Raw genomic sequence first — 21,220 nt, forward strand, 5'->3', positions numbered from 1 at the left:
ACCTCAAATGGATTTTGTAACAAGCACAGATACCAGTTCAGCAGAGTCAGTAGCATTCACTACTTGCTTTTGGTCATGCCTGAGCTTTGCCTTCACAAGATGTCTAAGCCCGACACACCCAGCAGCATAAGTTCGAAGCACAGAGTATGTATCTACACATGGTAAGAATATACATCACTCTTCCTTTCCAGAAACATAGGTCCAAAAACTGAATAGGAGTTACATAGTAGACAAAACTCTATAATAGCAAACTTCCAGGTGACTGAGAAGTAGTAGCAAAACATCTGTGCATTTCATATCCTCAGCTAATTTCAATCTTTTGGATGCTCACATTATATGGCCAAAAATCCAAACAGACCTAGATCCAGTTTTGACAGGTCCTACTAAAGCCCTGTGTAGTGGTTTGGTCCAAAATACTCATTACTCTTTACCTTCTGTGAGGTAAGAATTAGGAGAAACGCAAAGCAGGCACCAACCTTGAAAGAATATAAAGAAGCTTATTAACAGACCTAAAAGAAGAAAAAAAAAAAAAAAAAAAAAATCATACCACACCTTCAGAACACTTCTCCTCCCCCCCCCACCTTTCTCCCTTCTCCCACTGACAATGTAAAAAGACAACCCTTGAGATGTTCAAGTCTGTTTACCACTTCCATAATAACCTTGTTCAGTCTATTTAGGAAGAGGAGTCTCTCTTGCCCATGCTATGAAAACATTATCACAACGAGGCAGCTGCCCAGGTTGGTTCTCTGCTCGCATGCGAGTCTCTTCCCACGACTTGCAGCTTTACCCACAACTGCTTTTGAGGGTCCACTCTTGAATTACTGGAGTACAATTTTAAGGTTGAGCCGTTCAGAAACAAAAGTTCTCTTCACCCATCTCTGGGAGCATTTCATCTCTAAGAACAGAGGCCCTTCTCCTTCCCTGGGAGCAAAGGGTCTTCCTCATCTTCATCTCTAGGACTATCTCTGGGAGCATTTCATCTCTAAGAACAGAGGCCCTTCTCCTTCCCTGGGAGCAAAGGGTCTTCCTCATCTTCATCTCTAGGACTATCTCTGGGAGCATCTCTAGGAATTGAGGTTTTCTCCTTTTCCATTTGGAGCAAAAGTCCTCATCACTTCCATCTCTCCCTGTTCAAACTTCTCATTAAATTACAGCATCTGCCTATCTCAGTGCAGGTGCTTTTTGCTCACAAGTACAAGTCGAACACTCCACCCCCCATGCCTTCATGAAATTACAACAGGTACTCTGATACATCATAGCTTTACAGCAGAATTTCAGCTTTAAGCATCTCCTCTTTCTTCCCCCTCAGGTTTTCAGCTCTTCACAGCACTAAAAGGGTTGATCTCACCCAGGCCTTGCAGCTGGAATGAAGCGTATCGCTGTCGGTCCCATGATCTCTGCCCAACAGCGGTGGGCAGGTGGGCAGCTTTTGGGCAGGTGAGCAGCTTTTGGCTGAATCTTGGCCGCACTGGAGAGGGGGAGCCAAGCCACTCCGGCTGCCCACAGCAGGGCTGTGGGGGGGTTCCGCGGGTGGAACAGGTCCATCGGCTCCAGGATGGCCGTGGCCCGGCCCGGCCTGGCCCGAGCAGGGCCTGGGCTGGGCCCGCTGGCCCCCACACGGGGCCCGCAGCCACCTGTGCCAGCGCCGGAAACGAGAGAGAGCTTGGGGAGGAGTTTGTCTACTCTTAAATGTGGATCACAGAGGCGGTCACAATTTTAAGTGGCTCAAAGAATTGTCCATATTCAAACTGGCCAGCTGATAGGTTCTGTCAGGTCACAGAGAAAGCTGTAAGCACCCCTTGGCAAGGACATCACTTCCGGGACTATGCTTGCTAACCTATGACACCCTGGGAGACCGGTGTTAGGTTATCTGATTAAAAGCTAATCATAATAGAAAAACAGATCCAGCAAGGATCAGAAGCAAAACAACAGGTCAACCCTAACAACCCCAACAGTGAAAATGGAGCATGTGAATCAGCTACTCCTACGACTGTCAATTAGACTTTATTCCCCCAGTGTGAAACCTATCATGATGACTCAAAGAAGAAAGTCTTCCCAAAAAACACCTTGAAAACTAAAGGTTATTGCCTTAAGGGGTATGGGACTTACTAAGGGATGTAGGGAGGAAGAACATTTTGGGATTGTGTAAAACTTAGCACAGTACTGTGAGAATAAGCAGGATGCTACGAAATGCTTAGGGGAAGGCATTAGATGTGGAGAAAGACTGGTATAGAAGTGGGTAAGGGAGAAATAAGTAAGGGAAAATAGATAAATGGGACAGGTCCAGTGCAAATGGGCATCTGGTCAGGGCACTTGCCTGACTAAGCCCTGCCCTTGATCATGACAGTCCATCCTATATTGTCACTAAACCCTATACCTGTCTTCTTTGTGAATGCACTTTCTATTTTGAGTTTGTGTGAACTCAAGCCAATTTCAAGTCAGACTGGCTATCAAGTAAATAAGGTCCAAGTGCCAGCAATTGGAGTGAGAACATGAATTCTGGGGGTTCATGGGTTTAGGGGCCAGAAACTACACAGATCATTTAGAATTGGCTGGGGGAGCACAGAGAGCTTGTGTATGAGTTTCTGCAAAAATTCCACTGGACTTCCATTGTGAGGAGCTGGAAAGGAGGAAAAGGACGGGGCTGTCCGCGCAGTTTTTGCTACAATGCTCTGTGTGCGTGTGTGCGCGTTTATGTGGGTGCCAGTAAAAACCCTGGTTTAAGTTTCTGCTGCCCTGCATGGCCAGCTGTGTGTGCATTTTCTGTACGTGAGCGAGTGCACGCACACACACCTGTGGGGAATACACGTTCCTCACTGGCTGGCCCTGGGGACACAGCAGTCCTGCACTTACCTATTTAGCTACGACAGGAGATATTGCCCCTGGGACACAGAGCCCTCCATGCTTGGCTACCTCTAACAGCTGGCATGGCTAAAAGGACACATACTTCTACAAGTTTCTTAGCAAAGCTATCAGTAACACTTTGAAGGTGAAGTGTCTATATCTGCCTTAGATTTGAGTTTGGGTAGTCTTTAAGACTTTTAGTTGCAGACTGCTTAAGCTGTCCTGGCATCTGTTGGAACACACTTCATGCAGTTTTGCTAAGGCACTTTTTAAAGCACGGCGTATTTAAATTGTAGTAAAAAAATGTATTGGCATTCTCAGACACTGTTCTGGTTCAACTGGATGACTTCTGGTTCTTTTAATAGCCCTTGAAATTCCTGTGTGCTAAACACATTTGAAAAGAATCTTGACCAGTTCTTTCCTGTATGTTTTCTTTTCAAGCCAGGATTCATTTAACAGAAAAGTAACATAAATAAAGCAAACATACAGGTGAAACAAAGTAGATATAAATTAAACTACAGGAACATGTTTAATAAGATTGCCTCAGAGAAACCTGTGAAGAGATTTCCATAAAGAACACTACCACTTTTAAATATTAATGGTCTGCACAAAAAAAACATGCATTCACTGGCAGCATACCATAGTTGGGATGCCCAAGGAATAGGGTCTAAGCTAATTCATCATGTCAGTAATTCACTCACAAATATCAAGAGTTCTTGAGAGAAAGAGAACAGTTTTAACTTGATCACCAATTTCTTTTTAAGTTCATTCTTTTACTTCTGTTGTGGAACACAAGCATTCTGAGGATGGCTTTATGTGGCTTTCTAGACTAATACTCTGAAACATTAATTACCTGGAAAGCAGCCAAGTGAGATTTCTAACTAAGTCCATGAAGACTGTACTCTTACTTTCAACAGAATGAAAGGTTTTAATTGATAAAAATGTACTTCAGAATCACTGTGGCTGATGATCTTTTTCATACCTTAGGGAAGTCTTGGTCCAAAGCTGTATTAGTCTTCTCGGAAGCTGGCACTTCTCATAGCTAAGACACCAAGCAGCAGTGGGAATTCCTGATTCTTGTCACATACGCAACAGGAGCTGTCAGAAAGGCTTTACACTGTCATACTGGGGATGACAAAGCACCACTCAGAGGAAATGTGGTCTGCTAAGGGCAAGGTAATCCTTTTATAGAAGGATTCATAAAGAGCAGGGCTAATTCCAAACATCTTCCATTCTAGTTCATGGCATGAAATAAACAGAGGTGGATACGTGGCTGGTATGTGGGCATAGCAGGAACTGAATGCTTCTGTGGACAGTGGCTGCAGCAGCTGAAGACAACAATGAGAATCTGTAGGTCCTGATGCTGGATACAGAATAACAGAAGAGCTGTCCACTGAAACCCACAGAAATTTCAAACCACCTTTCCATCTCCACCAAAAAAAAAAATCATTGCTGGATGTTCTGATATAGCAGTTGCAAGAGAAAAAAATACTCTTTCTAGTAGTATTAATGAAAAAACAATTCTCCAAGTTTCTGCCAGAACTATTACAAGTTAAGCTTTGACAACACAGGACAGAAATGAAGCTTAATAGGACTTTCTGTTGCAATAATATGACTTTCTTTGCCCCCAGAAAAGATACACACTATTGCCATGTACAGTTGTACTGAGCAACAGAAGTAAGGACGAGTTCTTGCCTTCTTAGAAAGGCTGTGACCATTCCAGCAGATTTGTGGCATAGGAAGTTGCTTCATGAAAATAAGGCACTGAATTCTTAAAAGGTTTCATGTTACTCCAATGACATTTTACCAAGTAAGAAGTAGGTTCAAGAAATTCTCCTTTCCATGGAATTAGGCTGCTCCAAGTTTGGGGGAAAAAGGTCTGGAAGACTAACCAGCCCAACAGTAAAATACAAATGTTTCACACCCTCTCAAGAGAAGAAAATATGCTATTTTAGTAAATGAGGGATGACCAATTTATGGCCATTTAGCAGATATCAAGATAAAATTAGGACACTTTTATTAATACAGAGAGGTTATTTAAAGTGCCTTTATTAAACACAATGGTCAAAACTTCACACAAATAGAACATCTACATGGGATGTGGTTCTGGTTTTGAACACTGTCCAATCAGGAAAGAGAAGCAATCAACCAGCCTGACTGACCTAAAGCTATAACTAGACAAGGAAAGCTGTGTAGATAAACTTGGTGAAGAACATAGGCACAGCTTGGAGCTGCACACATTTCTTTTGAAACTGAAGCTTTAAAGAATAAAAAAAGAGAGAGTGAAGCAGAAAAAAAAAGGAAATCGCAGCTTACTATCCATCTAGTCACAAATATCAGCATGAGTTTGGCAGACATCCTAGATGAGAAATTTCAGATCTGTTTTTAAGGTAACAGTGACTGTTTAGGTTTTGTCAGGGTTTACCCAAGAGTAAAGGTGAGTTTTGAAGACAATACAGAAGCACCTAAGGCAGACACTGGTTCAGGAAGTGTAAATTCCTGAAGACAGAACTAGTAAAAGACCTTCTGGTCACAACATCCTTTGGACAGAAAAAGTATTTTTCAGTCCACTGGAAAGTTTAGATGTCCTCCAAACTGTATAGTAGGATTCTCATCAAGTCAAAAGCTGAGAGATGCCACAATTTCCTGATAATATTCTTGTAACAAAAAATATGCAACAAAATGGAATGCTTAAATTTGCATACATTTGCTTAATCTGTTGCTAGCATCCCTCAGTAACTACATCAATTCCGGATCAATGAAAATACATGTATCACAACACAGTAAATTCACCAAATTACATGGAAGTCTAAACATTTTATTATTGATTTGTAAGTATAAAATATGAATAAGTGCACTACAGCAACAACAGAAACGCAAACACTGGGCATAGGTACACATTGTTTTATGCAATCTATCAAGTAACATTCCTTTACCATCCACCATGGGGCTGGAGTGGACCTTTTAGTGAAGGCATGACTAAGAAAGTGATTAGGCAAAAAGTTTCAAGTCATGAAACAGAGTAAATCTGTAATACAAAAGGCTTTGCTTAAAATGTTCCATTCCTTTTATCCAGACATTTTACCCTGGGATAGAACTGGAATACCTTGGAAAGTATATTGTGCAAGTCAGTTTTCAAATTTTTGACGTACTTTTTTTTTTTAGCCATTAAATAACTCTATTCAAACCAGCATTGGATTGCTCGAGTTAGTTTCCAGTGAATAGTTCCCACACAGGAAAACCTCATACAACTCCCCAGAACTTTCAATCTCTCTCTTTCACAAAATTCTCCCATTTTCATTCCAACAGGAAGTGACAAAATCTGAGATTTTAGTTTTCAAAAGGTATATTAGAAATTTCCCTGTAATAAATACCTCACAAATACCTGCATGATGATAAGTTCTTAATAATTTTTTTTTAAAAATTAAAGAAAAAAATTAAGTAGTGCACAGGCCATCTGAGTAATAGGGATACTAATGGCATATTTCACTTGTTATTAAATATCAAAGTACACAATTTTTTTACTTACAGCATGAAATTCCAGACAGAAACAGAAATAAATCAAGTCTATCCCCGAAAACCAAAATACACTTCAAATTCTCCATCTTTTCAAAGCCAACTGATAAACTGATAGAGGCACTCCCAGCTCCAAAAAAGAGTACAGTATCCCCTAAAAATATCACCTCAAGTGAAAGACTTGCTCCACAAGTGGCTGCTTCTATACAGGCTATTTCCATTTTTTTCCTACACAAGGACAATGGCATGTGCAACATTCCTTGCCTCTACATCCCTTTCATACTTCACTTAAAAGCCTTGCACACTAAAACAAGTGAGACTAGGAAACCTTTAATAGGAAAACCACACAAAACGTATGATTTATTTTGGGCCAGGACTGCTAATCTAAAATCAAGCACCTAGTGTAAGAGAGCTATACAAGTACACTCTCACCCAACAGAATTGGTGGTGGAATCAAGTGCCTCCCTGGACAAATAGCTTAGGGCCCACACTAAGATAGGATGATTTTCTTTCTACTTCTGAGATAAAATACAACAAATAGAATCAGCTTGTAATTTGGGGGGAAAAAAGGGGGAAAAATATATACTGTTCACTGTTACCATATATTAAACAAAACACAGAAGTTGTAGTTGTATGACTACTAAAAATAGGTTTGAACTGTCCTGAAGCAGAAGCTGTGCAATACTTCTTTTATCCTATAAAAAAGAACAAGTAAAGCAGGAAGAGAACTGAAGAAAATACAGTATTTTGAAAATGTGTTTAAAAGTTACTGGAACTGATTAAATAGTTGCATTATTCTGACAACTATTTTTTCTTTCCACGTTAGTTACATAAGTAATAGAATCATTATCTTACAATGCCCTATTATCTAATAATTATTCCAAACCATTTATCTGACACACAGCAATATCAGCTTATAGCCCATGTTGTTAGCTGATGGTTTCTACTTTTAAACATTTTTTCTATATTTATTACAAGTTACACTTCTGCCTTAGAAGGAGTGCACCCACAATTAAATTAAAAAAGAGAAACACACAGACAAAAACTGAAAAAAAAAAATTCCCTGATGTTCCGAAACCTGAAGCAATCTTTCAACATCATAACTTGTTTCACAATGCCTCCTCTTATAACTAACATTAGGTCTCTTAGAAAAGGAAGCAGACAGTACTCAGTCTCCATCCTTTTTCTTCCTTCTCATTATTTTAGATTTCTTCCTCCTTTCTTTTATCCCTGACTATCCCTGACTACCTCCATGGCATGACCTGATGAAGAAACCATGTAAAAGCAGTGAGAAATACATTAATCTGCTCTTCAAAGATAAATTACAAAGATAGAGGGGGTACATATAGCCCAAGGCCCAAAAAAAAAAAACCCAACAAAAAGCCAAACCAAAACCACCAGTGTTCCATAAACCCAAATACTTCTACCCATTAACACGAACTCGTCATTTGAAAGTATCTTCCCTTTACTGTTATTTATAAAACCCCTCAAAATCATGAAAATTGAATTATATACACACCAGCTACCTACTTTAAGACTGTTCATGAGTGCCCACTATTAACTTCTTTTAAAAACGTTGAAGCAGAAACTTATTTCAAAGAAACATGCATATGCAGCCTTTGCAGAATGAGGGAAAAAGAGCAGGTCAAACACTTCAGAGTGATCAGCCTTGCCAAGAACCTTTATCAGAAAATGCTCCATAGTCAAACTGCATTGCTGACACAGATTTAGAATCCAAAATCAGAGCTAAAGAAATGACAAGTTCTTTGTCTTAATATGTGAAAAAGAATACTACATACATTAGGTTTGAAGTCTTAAGAGTATCAAGTGATCCAGGTGAAAGAATTAACTTTTCTCAAAAAAAAACAGAAATGTGCCAAGAGTTCCACACGGCCCCTAAAAAGGCAAAAAAAAAAAAAAAAAAAAAAAAAAATCTGTGCAACTCAAAGGGTTCACTATACTGTGATGAGAATACGTAGATGAGAAGAGTGCATAACTCATACAACAGAAATGAAAGTATTTTGGCTTTCCTGGAGAGCTCCTGAAAGACCATCTCTCCTCCATCTGGGTGCTGCTACTTGCTTCCTCATGACACTTGCAAGACGTGGACCTTCATGCAGCCTCCAGGAAAACACAAAGAATATGAGGGTACGTGGTAGTTTAATTACTATTTATTAGATAATGAAATCAGGTGAGTGTCACATCGTAAGCACACTGCAGGAAAACATCCATGGTCTCCTTAAGGCTCAGACAACCAAACAAATCAATTCAGCAACACCAGCTGCAGCGGGTTACCTGATCCACCGCCCAGTCCATGTGCACACATGCATCCACAGTTACCTGGGTTACCCTATCAACAAGGAACCAGGACTTTGGCCAAAGGCAGCATTAACTACTCGGAAATTTAGGACACAGAGATGCTGTCTGATTGTGTCTGCTAATGAAATATCCCATAGCACACCAAAACACAGGTATCTTAATCTTATCACCTCACTTCTGCAACTTCAGTTTTTCTAAGGAGAAGGTAAGGGGAAAGGAAGGAATCTATGAATAATGTCTCAGGTTTGTATTAATTTACTTTTCAAGGCTGCCAGTGTCTTTAAACATCTCATATGTTCCTCAACAAAAAGGTTCATCTTTCTTCCTAATGTCTTCTAAAAGGTTCCCAAAATTATAACAAACAACTATCCTAACAAAACACTGAAGGATTTCTAAAATGCTGAGCCTCCACAACAGCCAAACCATCCATTATATTCCAGCTTTCTTCTCATCAGTAAGACGTGACAGCATGTTGAACTTGCCAAATGAGCAGGAAAACCTACAAACACTAAACTGTCTTGTAAAAACAAAGACCAACCAAAGAAGGAGGCAAGTAATGGGCTTCTCTCTCCTTCCTTCTCTATGCCCATCTCATCAGTCTCTGTAAATGCGCAGAGCACCTCCTCTCCCCTCCCCTCTGGCTATGCAAGCGCTGTCTAGCAGCCTCTGCTAGCGTGGAAAACAAGAAACAAGCCATGGACTCTTTCAGATCTTCCACACAGCATTCCCACACGGAGAACTCGAGCTTCTCAAAAACTCTAACCACTAGGAGCAAGGATAAAAAGCAGCAATAAATAAATATGCAAGAATTAATTCCCTTTCTGTGTTTTTCAAGAACATGCATATTCTTATGTCTGTATGGCATAAACACACATCGCATTTTTTCTACAGAGCAGATTAGGCCACTTTAGCAGTTCAGACACCCAGTATTATAATTATTTTTTAAAAATCTTACATATTAATTTTCAAAGAGCCTTGAAAGGAACTGGCAGCTAATAGGATAGACAGCACTGTTTCATAACAGCTTGCAAAAAAATTCAGTCTATTTTTAGATAGGTGAAAAGAATGTGGTTATTTCTAAAAAAACCCCAAAAAACAGAAAACAAAAACTCTCCTATAAAACATAACAATGTTTTCATTTATAACTGACCATGCAGCTGATATGTCAAATCAATCTCCAGGTGAACAGTACCACATATTTAAATCCTCAAAAGAAATCTGTGTTCATATACAACAGTCACATTTTAATCTCTATTGCATGATAACACATCGTGCTGTTAAAAAAACTTACGTTTTAATAAACCACATTCATATGAATCTCAGACAAATATATCTTTTTCTAATTGTGTGTTATGAGCCTTTAAAGGACCTCTTCATCTAGGACTACCATTAGTTCAACTATGAGCATGTTCTGCTCAAAACCAGACTGATCAGATGTTGGGTGCTGCATAACATTCATTTTGATAAAATAAATATCTGTGTTACATACCAAATTCCCACACAGCAATGCCAACAAAAGTCTTTCCAAAATTCGAGTTAACACCTGTTTCCTTTACTATTTTCACTCCATCACCCTCCGTGTTACCACCACCATTTTATGAGTCTTGTACTTAAAAATTTTAGGCATAAGAGTGGGATAAAGGTTACCAAATAAATATTTGCATTTTCTCTCCTCATTCTTCATTTTGAACAAGTAAATACTAAAATTTCTCTCAAAGCTCTTCTTATATTTCTCCATTTTGGAAAGGTGACTTAACATCCCATTCCCCCCCACCATTTTCTCTATCTCTCATTGCTGATATTTTGTTATAACTACAGCTGGTGAAAGGCAATGCAGTTTACTTCTACATACCTTACATAAATACACTTGTAAGTCAAATTGAATTGCTCATTTTGATTTTTCAAACCACCCATGCCACACAGCACTCGTTCATTTTGAAAGATGTCTTTTAGCCTGTTTCCTTAAGATAGCATTCAGTGCCTTATCATGGCTCTCTGTGCTGAGCCATTCAATAAAATAAACTTCAGACCATCATTTCAGCCTAACACAATTTGATAACTTAAAATTAATAGTATTTTTTTTTGCCAAGGTCCAATATTAAAATGGAGAAACAGAACATTCAGAGGGTCTTTTGCATACAGCCAAAATGTTTACTGTAAATAATGGGGGGGAAATGGTATTATGTTTCTCTAGACTGAAGCAGTTTCAAAAATAAAAATGCCCTAAAATTCAGTTGCAAGCAAAACAGAAGCGAGCAGGGCTGGTTTATCTGAAATCAACAAAATCATCACTAGGAGGCTATTTCACGTCAGAAGACTTAAATGTACATTTAGTTCCTTTAAGTATTTCTTTAAAAATGAAACACCTACTTGAAATAGCACTAATCTGATGGACAGATAAAATAATTGCTTTAAGAACACTTCTGAGTCATTTTGTCCTTACCTGCAGGCATGAACCATTACTGCATGCAGCGACTGCTCCATTTCCTAGCACAGACTTGAACAGGGATCACATCTATCTTACAAAATGTGACTAATAGGGGGATTTGCGATTCCTGAGCTACTTTCCAAAGGACACTCCCTTTTCCACATAACAGGGCATGAAACGCTTCGCCAAGTTCTATTTCCTGCCCATCTGAAGCGGCAGGAGCGCGGGGAGCGCGGCAGAACGGCGGGGTCTCTGCGATGCCGCTCGCGTGACAGGCGCGGACGCGGGGTCTGCACCAGCCAGCCCAGCCCGCCCCGCCGCGATCCGCATGCTGCAGCCCGCCGGGCTCCGGGGGACAGGGTGGGACCCGGAACCCTCGGCAAAAACGCACAAAGCTCGACCAGGAGGAGAGGCTGGGTGGGCACGGTGAGAGATCCAGCATGCAGCACGCGGACAATGCCAGCAGCCCCGCGGAGGCAGAGGGAGAAGCCCCGCGTTCATGCGGACGGGGATGCGGCCGTACCTTTCTGGAGAGGACGACTTCTCAGAGTTAACTGACATCAGCAGCTCAGTCTTCTGCTTGATTTCTGGAAAAATCAGAAAACGTTCACCACCGACCCCGCCTGCCCTCGCCTTCCGGAGGTCTCGCTTCCCTGCGCCCTTTTGTCCGCCGGAGGCCCGGGACGCGGCGCTGTGCGAGGCCGCCCAGCCGCGCTCGGAGGGCCGGGCCCGCGCACATGACCGCGCACGGCGGGCGGAACCATCACCGAGCGGGGGGCGCCGCTCCGCGCCCGAGCGCGCGCAGGCACCGCGGGGGCCGCGCCACCGCTGCCGCCGGCGGGGGGGACGCGGGGGGACCTGCCGAGGGAAAAAACGCCGAAACAAAGGATTCCCGACACGGATCGTCTTCCCGGGTACCTTGCAAAGAGGTACTGCACACCCGCGAAAGCCTCCAGATCAAAAGCCCTGAAAAATATGGCTCTTTGAATCATTTTTGTCACAAAGAGCGAGGTATTAAATCACTACTTTCATACACGGGTGAGAACCAGACGCGGAAAACGTTAGGCACACCTGGATTTCGGTTGTAGGGGCCTGCCTCTAATGTCCCCCAAATACATTGAAAAGTTGTGTTTCATTTTCCTTTATTTTTCTTTTCTTTTTTTTAATACCCGGTACTGCACCCAGAGGGTGGTTGGGCACTGGAACAGCTCCCCAGGGCAGCGGTCACAGCACCAGCCTGACAGAGTTCAAGAAGCGTTTGGACAATGCTCTTGGGCACATGGTGGGACTCTTGGGGATGGTGCCGTGCACGGCCAGGAGCTGGACTTGATCGCGGTGGGCCCCTTCCCACTCAGCACATCCGTGATTCTGTAATCACCAATCCAGCACTGGTAAGGCCTGGGCTGGTGCCTCATTACCAAAACGCTGGCAGCACGCCCAGGCACGGACACCCAGCGTGCTGTCACCAAGGGGAGATGTACCCTGCCACTCACTTCACAAGACCCTGTCGAAGCAGAACAGGGACTGCTAAAAAGAGAATTCACCAGCAGCTCTGGAGTCGAGAGGTTTGTGACCCAAAAAACCCAAAGAACAAAGTCAGGGACATGAGCATCATTGTAAGATCATATCCTCGCCAGAGACCGTAGTGCCACCTATGGTAATACTGGTAAGACCTGAGCAACACTACATCCACTTGTTTACAGCCACAGTAAACCCGAACTGTTTGGGATTAACCATTCCACAACAGAAGACCTTCAACCTGAATTTTCTTTCTCTCTTCACACCTATCTCAGGTACAAAGCCTCGGAAATTTCTGAAAACAGAGGAGAAGCTGGATAACTAATTAATTTTTTTTTTTCAACCAAAGTTACAAAAATATTATTACTATCTGAATGAGTTTATCACCCTCATGCTCTGGTGGAAGGCTTGCAAGCTAGCAAGTGATCATCACTTCTTTAAGCATATGCGACTTGCTCTTCCCAAAACATACTATTCAGAGTAACCTCCAAAAGTATCTCAGTTCTCACATCCAAAGTAGATGCCTCTCAGATCTTTGGAAACATGTCTGTTAAATGTCAGTATGTTCACAACTGGCTCCACTGCATGACTGCAAGTACCATAAAAAGTGTCTTTTACCATTGTCCATCCCAGGCAGCGAGTGTTCCTACCATCACAGCTAGTGGGATACTTCTCTGCACACCCAGACTCACATCCCAATGCAGGGATGAACTGAAGTTCATTTCCCCTACCACAGATCCTTGACACCAACTGACACCAATAGATATGATCCTCAATCTCAAAGTCCAACAAGTTTTTTAATTTCTTCTGAAGATGCTTAAAATTGAAAATTGATTACATAAACAGATATTAACAAGGCAAGATTTTATAGCAAAACAAAATCCACAGTTTGGGATGAAGTGATCAAATGATCTATTCCATAATTAAGTCTCCACATAGGCTTTGCAATAGATGTCTAGAGATTATTACACTAATAGTTTATTGCTAACAGTATGCTACAAGATGTTAAAAACAAACCCAAGATATAAGTTACTTCACTGCAAACTTTGAGTCCCTGGATTCTCTTAAGAGATGCACAGACATTTCTCCATGATGGCATCACAGCACATAATTTAATTTTACTTTTAGTAACCAAGTGACAACAAAGACTTATTTAATATTGCTGCAAGAAGAATTTAAATAAAATGAGACCTCACAGGAAAAAAAAATTCTAATGTCTTAATGAGCATTCTACTCCACAATTAGATAAAACTTTCATCACATGATTTTGGGGTTTTTCTTTCCTCTGTTTCTCTTCCGTCAATTTGAAGTATTTTCTTATTTGGGATTTACCAATCTTTTTTCTCTGCTACCTGACATTTTTGCAAGTGGACCCCTTTTGTTCATTCATAAAAGCAAATGTGTACCTTTACACATCCATATTGCATCAGTAAGGTCAGGCTGATAACATCACTATCACTCCTCATCAAAACTGATTGTGGGAATAATGTCAGCAAAATAAAACAGATGAGTTTTACACTAAGTGCCTATAGGCCATAAGAGAATAATGGCTGTGGAAATAGCAATGTTTCATTTATTTTGATTATTTATAAATTACATATCCAGAAATCTGGGCTCAATTACAGAATTTATTAGAACTTAGAACTTGCATCCCAAGTCCAAATAACTACAGAAAAAAACCTTCAAACTGCAGTCACCATAGCACCACTCTACCAGCCTTTGCAACCAGAAGAATGCAAATTACAGTAGTATTTGTTAAACTCAAAGTAACAGAAAAAGAAAAGAGAGGAAAAAGTAAAGTTTTACAACTGAACAGCTCTTCCTGGAGGTTTCTTGGTTCAACACCCTCCAAACCCAGCACAGAACTAACAGTTCCACCTTCAGTTTACCTCAATTACACAAGGGGCACAAAGGCAAATGCTGGACTGTTCAGGACCTACACCTGTTACAGATTCCAAGAACCACCTTTAATGGGTTTCATGACTTAATTAGATAACTGGACTGATCAGCACCCAGAGGTACAGTGAACCTCTGCTTAGTGAGCACGCATTTATGTCCTCACTGAAGAGTTTTGGGTTGTCCTAATTTCTGAGGCCACAAAAAAGATAGCACTCTACATAGAACCACATCCAGAATAGATCGTAACACTGAAAAAAAGTTGAAGATGAATGAAAATTAGGGCTTGCACATCTCAAAGCAGCAGTTAATGCAGCAAATTTCTTCAGCTACAAAATAACAGTAAGTTCAGGTATGGGGTAGTATCATTGTCACCAACTCCTCAGTCATTCCATGCACTTCATCAGCCCACTTTGCGTAATTTCGCACTGTGTACAGATCAAGTGCCAGACAACTGGCTGTCAGCCAAGCCCTGAGAGAAGCAGATACACTAAGTCTCCTAAAGCCATACTATTCAAGCTGTGATTGAATGAAAACAAAAACCAGAAAGCCTCTGCACTGCCCAAAATGGCTTCCTAATCATCATGATTTTTATTTTTTCAAGCCAAAGCAAAGCAGAAACTAACGATAATTTTATTTCTTTTTTAGCCAAGATGTTTGCCTCCTCCAATATGTTCAAGTGCAAATTCTGTGTTCGACCAGAGAAAAAGGCAACAGATCAAGTAAAAACAGGAAGGAATCTCCTTTTAGAGAAAGACCATTTGCTTTGCCAAGAAATAAAGAGACCAGAGGCTTGGAAAAATGGAGAGGGGAGTCCTAGAAAGAGATGCTGGCAGTTTGTAAACTCACAGGGGATTTTCAGAGAGCATCATGCCAAAAGCTCCAAACAACCTGAAGTTTCCCCACCAAATCTAGAACAAAAAACTTCAGAAGGGAAGAAACTCTTAAAGAAGAGAAATTTTTTTATTTCAACGGTGTGAAAGAAGAACAAAAAAAATTGATATGGGAACTGGGAATCTCTGAGGAATATATACATAAGATGGAAAAGAAAATCAGAGGAGCAGAATTAGCCTGGAGTTTTGTTTATTTATTTTATCAATAAAAAGACCACACAAGAGCTCTCCACAATCAAAGAAAATAAAAAACCCTAGCTGCTGTTGAAGCACAGATGGAAAAGTGTGGACAAGGTATATGGCACTGCACAAACTGTTCCCTATGACATATGGGTAGTTATCAGAGTCACCACAATTTCAAAGTCAAGTGACAGAAGTCACTGTTTCACTAAAAATTTAATCATGTCTACCACAAACAGATTATCTCAGTGGTCTACAACATGTTCATCAGTCAAGATTAAAATATCTTACTGACAGTGCATGTATTAAATTTATCCAGGGCAGAGATCCACTGTTGCAGAACTCAACTAATACAGCTTTCTCCCCCTGCAACCCCCATGCCTTTTGGGTGCAAAGGAAGAGACAAAGTAGCAGCTAAACATAAGTACCTTCAATTTTTTGCAGTGTAAAGCCTGCCATACATAGTTTCCATATATGCTTTTTAAAATAAATATTATACTAAACAGATGCAAGAAAAAGATACTTCGTTTTTAATTAATAGGTAAGCTCATCCACACACATTTTGTTAGTATAATCTGATCATACACTAGCAGGTTCAGAGCTTTTCTTCCATTTTCTGTGTGGTGTGTATGTTGGGACACAAGCTTGAGGTGATTTTAGCCTTTCTTCTACACTGTCTTTAAACATGTACTTCCTTATCAATATCCATCCTAGTCTATTCTCCACTGAATCTTCCATCCTTATATCACAGCTACAGCTGCTTGGCTCTTACAGTTTGCCTATAAAACTCTCATCCTGCTGCAAGTTGACTACTTCCAGTGTTACTGTTAAAAGAAATAGTCCTGCTTCCCAAATGAATCTATGAAGACAGATCTGAAACTATTCAACAAATCAAATTAATCAAACTGCCTATTCTAAGTAATTTTTCAGCCTTGAAGTAATGAAATGCGTTAAGAACTTTGGTATCAGTAACGTGATTTGGTGTGGACAGATCTATGTTTTGAGCTTTGGATAACTGTTGTAACAAGTGACATGCTAAACAACACAAAAGAAGGCAATAAATTTAAATTCCCCTGATGAAGCACTGGACACCAGACAAAATTAGACAGATTTGCACACAGCTTGAGAGGTTCACTGCTTTATATCTTTTAGATCATGTACTTTTAAAATAAATAGTTCTAAAAGACTGCTAGAATCACAAGCTCTGTGGTTGAAACAGGGGTTTCAAAATGGCACAAATCCAGAGCATGCCTAAATTTGATAAGCATATGAATACTAAATGGAGTAGTATGGAACCATAATGAGTATAACTGCCCTAAAATAAATTGTTCTTCCTGATATTACTAAGCTTTTGAAGTGAAGAAAAAAATAGTAGCTTTATGGACTTCTTCAGGTCTTTCATGCATAACATTCACATCAATGCTGATACACAAGCCAGTGACTGCCTCACTGAAGAGTAAGTGACAGAAAACCAGCTGTTTGCAATCTCCTGTTGAGGAGATTACATTACTATTCTTAGTATTATTCCTCTTCAATATGTTAAATAATATTTCTGCTCAGAGCATGAGGAAATTACAATAGAACTTTTAAGGTTATGCCATACTTGAAATATTAAAATCACCATTTTAAGAAACTGTTTACTTCAAAATGATAAAGCAAACTCTCTCCTTTCCTAAAGACCTGTATAAGAAGAAGTCAGTAATATTGAAATGCACTTTAAATTTTAAACATTTTTGTAAGAGTCATGTTTTAATTACTGCTCTGAATGTAAAGTATGTTTTGAAAAAACACTCCCTCATCCCACACACAAGGTCTTAGGGACCAGATAAAAGATAAAACAGGAAGTACAGATCCTTTCTTTCTACACACTGCACAAGTTCAACTACAGCTGGGTCCCACTCATGCTCATCTTGGCAGACATACATAATAGAAGTCAATATCTAATGAGAGGAAAAAATAAATAGGAAATTTTTTTAAAGTCTTCCATTTTCCCTTGCATAAAGGGGAAGATGGATTTACTCAGTATCTACAAGTACATTAACTGGACTTAATAGTACCGTATCGTTTGGGGTTTTTGAGAAACTGCATGTTGCTTCTGATCTTCTCTTAGTGATCTCAGAGCCTCTGCTTTTTACATTTCTGATATACTTGAAACTACTGCAATCACATGCTCAGGTACTTTTAAAAAACATATTCATATTCATAGTAATATCACTGTGATCCTTCTAAACAGTTTTCCAGACATGAGCTGTGGCTGAAAAACAATACTTTCAGAAAATATTCTGAGAAAAACCTGTCTTTTTTCAAAATGGCTGCTACTCCCAGTTAGCACCCAAGAGTTAAGTCTACCCTAATTCTTAAAGACAGACATCATTCATATCCAGATGACACTGACAGTTGCTAGCACTATTCTCCTTAACAGATATAGAGGCCAAAGCTGATCTGAAAGACAGTAGATACATTTAATGGTAGCTGATGCCTTGTTTTTGCAGAAGAAAATGGAAGACTGTTTACTGAGAACTTACAGAACAATGGTATTTTACTCAAGAAAAATAGCAACACCAGTACTTAACATTTTACTGAATCTTCACCGCGAGGAGGACACCGACAAACACAGGATATAGAAAGGAGTGAAACATGGTAGGAAGGAAATACACACTGCAGACCACAAGAGTGAAAACAAGCTTGAGAACATCCACCACACAGTCAACTTTGTTTCTGTTTCTCCAAAAGGGAAAAAACCACACAAAATGCACAGATGAATTTGTTTTTTACTCGTTTAAATAATTAGTTTCCAAATACGTAAATATACATAATTCACGTAAGTTACACCTCTGAAGAATTTTTAATAGTGTCTTAATATAGCTTTACAGTTTTAATATACATATATATACATGCATATATATATATATATATATGAGAGAATAATTTTGGAGGAAGTTTGTAGATAAATTTGAGGAAGCATTACATATTTAAGACAAAAAGCATTACAACATGCTACAATTAGTCAATAAATGGCCCATTATGAACACAGGGAAGCAGAATTACCTAACTATATTTAACTAGCTAAAGCTAACTATTAATTTGAATTTCTTTTAGTCACCCACATAACTAAGCCTCGTTGACATAATCTGGCATTTTATCTATTGCCAGACTGTAATATTCTTTAATGAAGTGCTTACTGAAATACAAAGGTGACAATAAGAGGAATTCTTCATTCTCCTAGTTCTGCTGGGTCTGGCAGCATTTGCTGTACCAGATGTATGCCCAGCACCACGTTGTTTCTTTCCCTCCCTCCTCTCATCTCATGCCAATAACCAACTCTGACTTAAGTTTCTTTGAAAATCTGTGCTTCTACAGAAAGCCATTCTGCAAAGAAAAAAAAAATGTTCATTTTGCATAACTACTTGTCAGATTAAATACCAGTAAGCACACCAAGGAAAGCACTATTAACCCCAAATATATCTGTGCTTGTTATTTACCAATTATTGATGTACTGACCTTCATTATTTGTAAGTAGTTAAGGTTTATGAGAAAGATTTTGTTTGGAAGGGACAGAGTTAAGGACATTTCCTAGAGCCGCTAGAAAGCAAAAAGCTTATTCCTACAAGTTTATTCATTTTAGGGTTAAAAAAAAAAAAAAAAAACAACAACCCAACACAAAATATTGTAAGTAGGTTAAAACATATCCTCTGTCCTTTAAAAATCAGCTGCCAGTCAGTTATTACTAGGCAAAAAAAATACTTCCATACAGAAATAACTGGACACAAGGTAGCTACAGACAGAGTGATTTAAGAACTTATTATTCTGTTAGATAAAATAAAGTAAGTCATCTGCTGTATTTTCCAAAGCTTGTCTAGAGGTAGTGGTTTGCCAAGCATACATGGACAGCTTTTCTGCCAAAGCTGAAAAAAATTCAACTTCCAGCAAAATGAGTGTTAGACACCCTCAAACTGCATCATTTCTACTATCTTTACTATCTTAACTCAATGGATGGAGTGAATGATTTCTGATTTCTAATCCAAAATTAGCATTATTAGTATTATTTTTCCATCATTTGTTATTATGTGCTTTTGGGGTTTTTTTCAAAATTCAAGAAAAAAAATAAATTGCTCTAATGTAGCAGAATGACAGTTCCAGTTTTAAAGAAAACCTTATAAAGCAATGACTAAAGCAATGACTCATAAAATCTTGCACACATTGATTCCTCCCTCTCCTAGGAGATGAAGTTACATGATTTACCCAAAAGGATTAAACGAGGTCACAAGTATTGAATACGTGTTATAACCTTAAACTTCAGGTTAGAATTTCTTCTCAGTCATATTTTTTAGAATCATTCACACTGTTCTAAAAAGCTTTATATTTTTACTTTTTGTTACAAAATTTACAGCTAGGAATCCTTATAGTAGAAATATTTTAAAATTAAAATAATTAGACAGCATATTCACCAAATGCTTTTCAATAACTTTTTATATTGTGATTATCATCACAGTATCTACACAACTGGTTTTTCCAAATATTCTTGCAAGGTTTTTGACATTTCTTATCCAGCAGATCATCGGGCTCTTATACTCCTTGAATTTTCGGATGCAAAAACATTCTCAGCTCTGTTCCTCTAGGACATGAGAAGGACTTGTTTCATCTCTTCCTGGCCTCATAAGAGTACAAGCACTTCTCAGGAAAAGCTCCATCAAAAAAGCACATTATTCCAAGCCCAAAGCAAGCCAAAAATCTTTCCACTTTAGCAGTGACTTGTGTCCCACTGGGAGGGACATGGATCCACATGGTGATCAGCTTACCCAAAGTCTTAAGTCTCGAGGAACACTGGACAGGTTACAGAGTTGTCTCTGTCAAACTTCCCATTAAATGTTCCATATTGTTTATAATAGAAACAAGGGGCAGAATAGGGAAAAATAAAGTGGCTTTACATGAAGGAATAAGAGCAAGAGGAGCATCCTCAGCAGCCATTAAAAGTGCCAAAACCAAGATAATGATGCCAGCTGTACCATGCCACACTCACCAAATAACATCGTATACTCCTGGCTTTACTTCTAGTTCCTACATTTGAACATAGTACAACTCCTGTGTAAATAAGCCTGACCACGTCCACTCAGTCGTAGAGGCTCTGGAACCAGTGACCATTGAATGAAATAGAAAGGATTTGCCTCACAGCAACCTTCCCAACATTAAACAAACCTCGAAATTCTGTATCTGACCAGTCAGCCATCCTTCAAGTATGTTCTCTGCAGCTTGTTTCTTGTAGAAAAGACAACTGAAGGGCCAAAGCAAGCTCTGAAATCCTGCTAGAGCCTGTCAGACCAACATCAATTACTGCAAGGAAAAGGCTTTGGATCTGTGGCACCTGCTCATACCTTTGCTATCTCTGAGCTAAAGCACACAACTGGCAGAAGAAACTTAACATGAAAGCACCACCACTTTCCAGTCTTTAGAAATGCACGTGCACTGACTGCAACCATCCCTGCCTCTCGCACATGGTTGTGCCTTCCTACTGCCATAACCACGACCACTGACAGCAAAAAAGACCCCTGAGACACTGCATAGAAGGAAATCACTGTCTACTGTAACACACACCCCCAGTAACCACGATAAAGCTGTAATGATCACA

The 21,220-nt window shown here is 39.7% G+C and overlaps 1 protein-coding gene across 4 annotated transcripts in view; it reads right to left on the reverse strand.

The window, feature by feature from the left end:
* Positions 1 to 21,220, reverse strand: part of SRPK2 (SRSF protein kinase 2) — a 134,957-nt gene that overhangs the window by 78,623 nt on the left and 35,114 nt on the right. Inside the window, exon 1 of one of the 4 annotated variants that reach the window (XM_039570248.1) lies at positions 11,123 to 11,178. The exons of the other annotated variants lie outside the window; for them this stretch is intronic. Within the exon in view, the coding sequence (XP_039426182.1) occupies positions 11,123 to 11,163 (41 nt within the window). The 5' untranslated portion in view covers positions 11,164 to 11,178. Of the gene's footprint in view, positions 1 to 11,122; positions 11,179 to 21,220 lie in introns of those variants that run through there. 4 annotated transcript variants of the gene reach the window in all.

This window comes from Corvus cornix, chromosome 1A (assembly GCF_000738735.6).
Source record: "Corvus cornix cornix isolate S_Up_H32 chromosome 1A, ASM73873v5, whole genome shotgun sequence".
Lineage (NCBI taxonomy): Eukaryota > Metazoa > Chordata > Aves > Passeriformes > Corvidae > Corvus > Corvus cornix.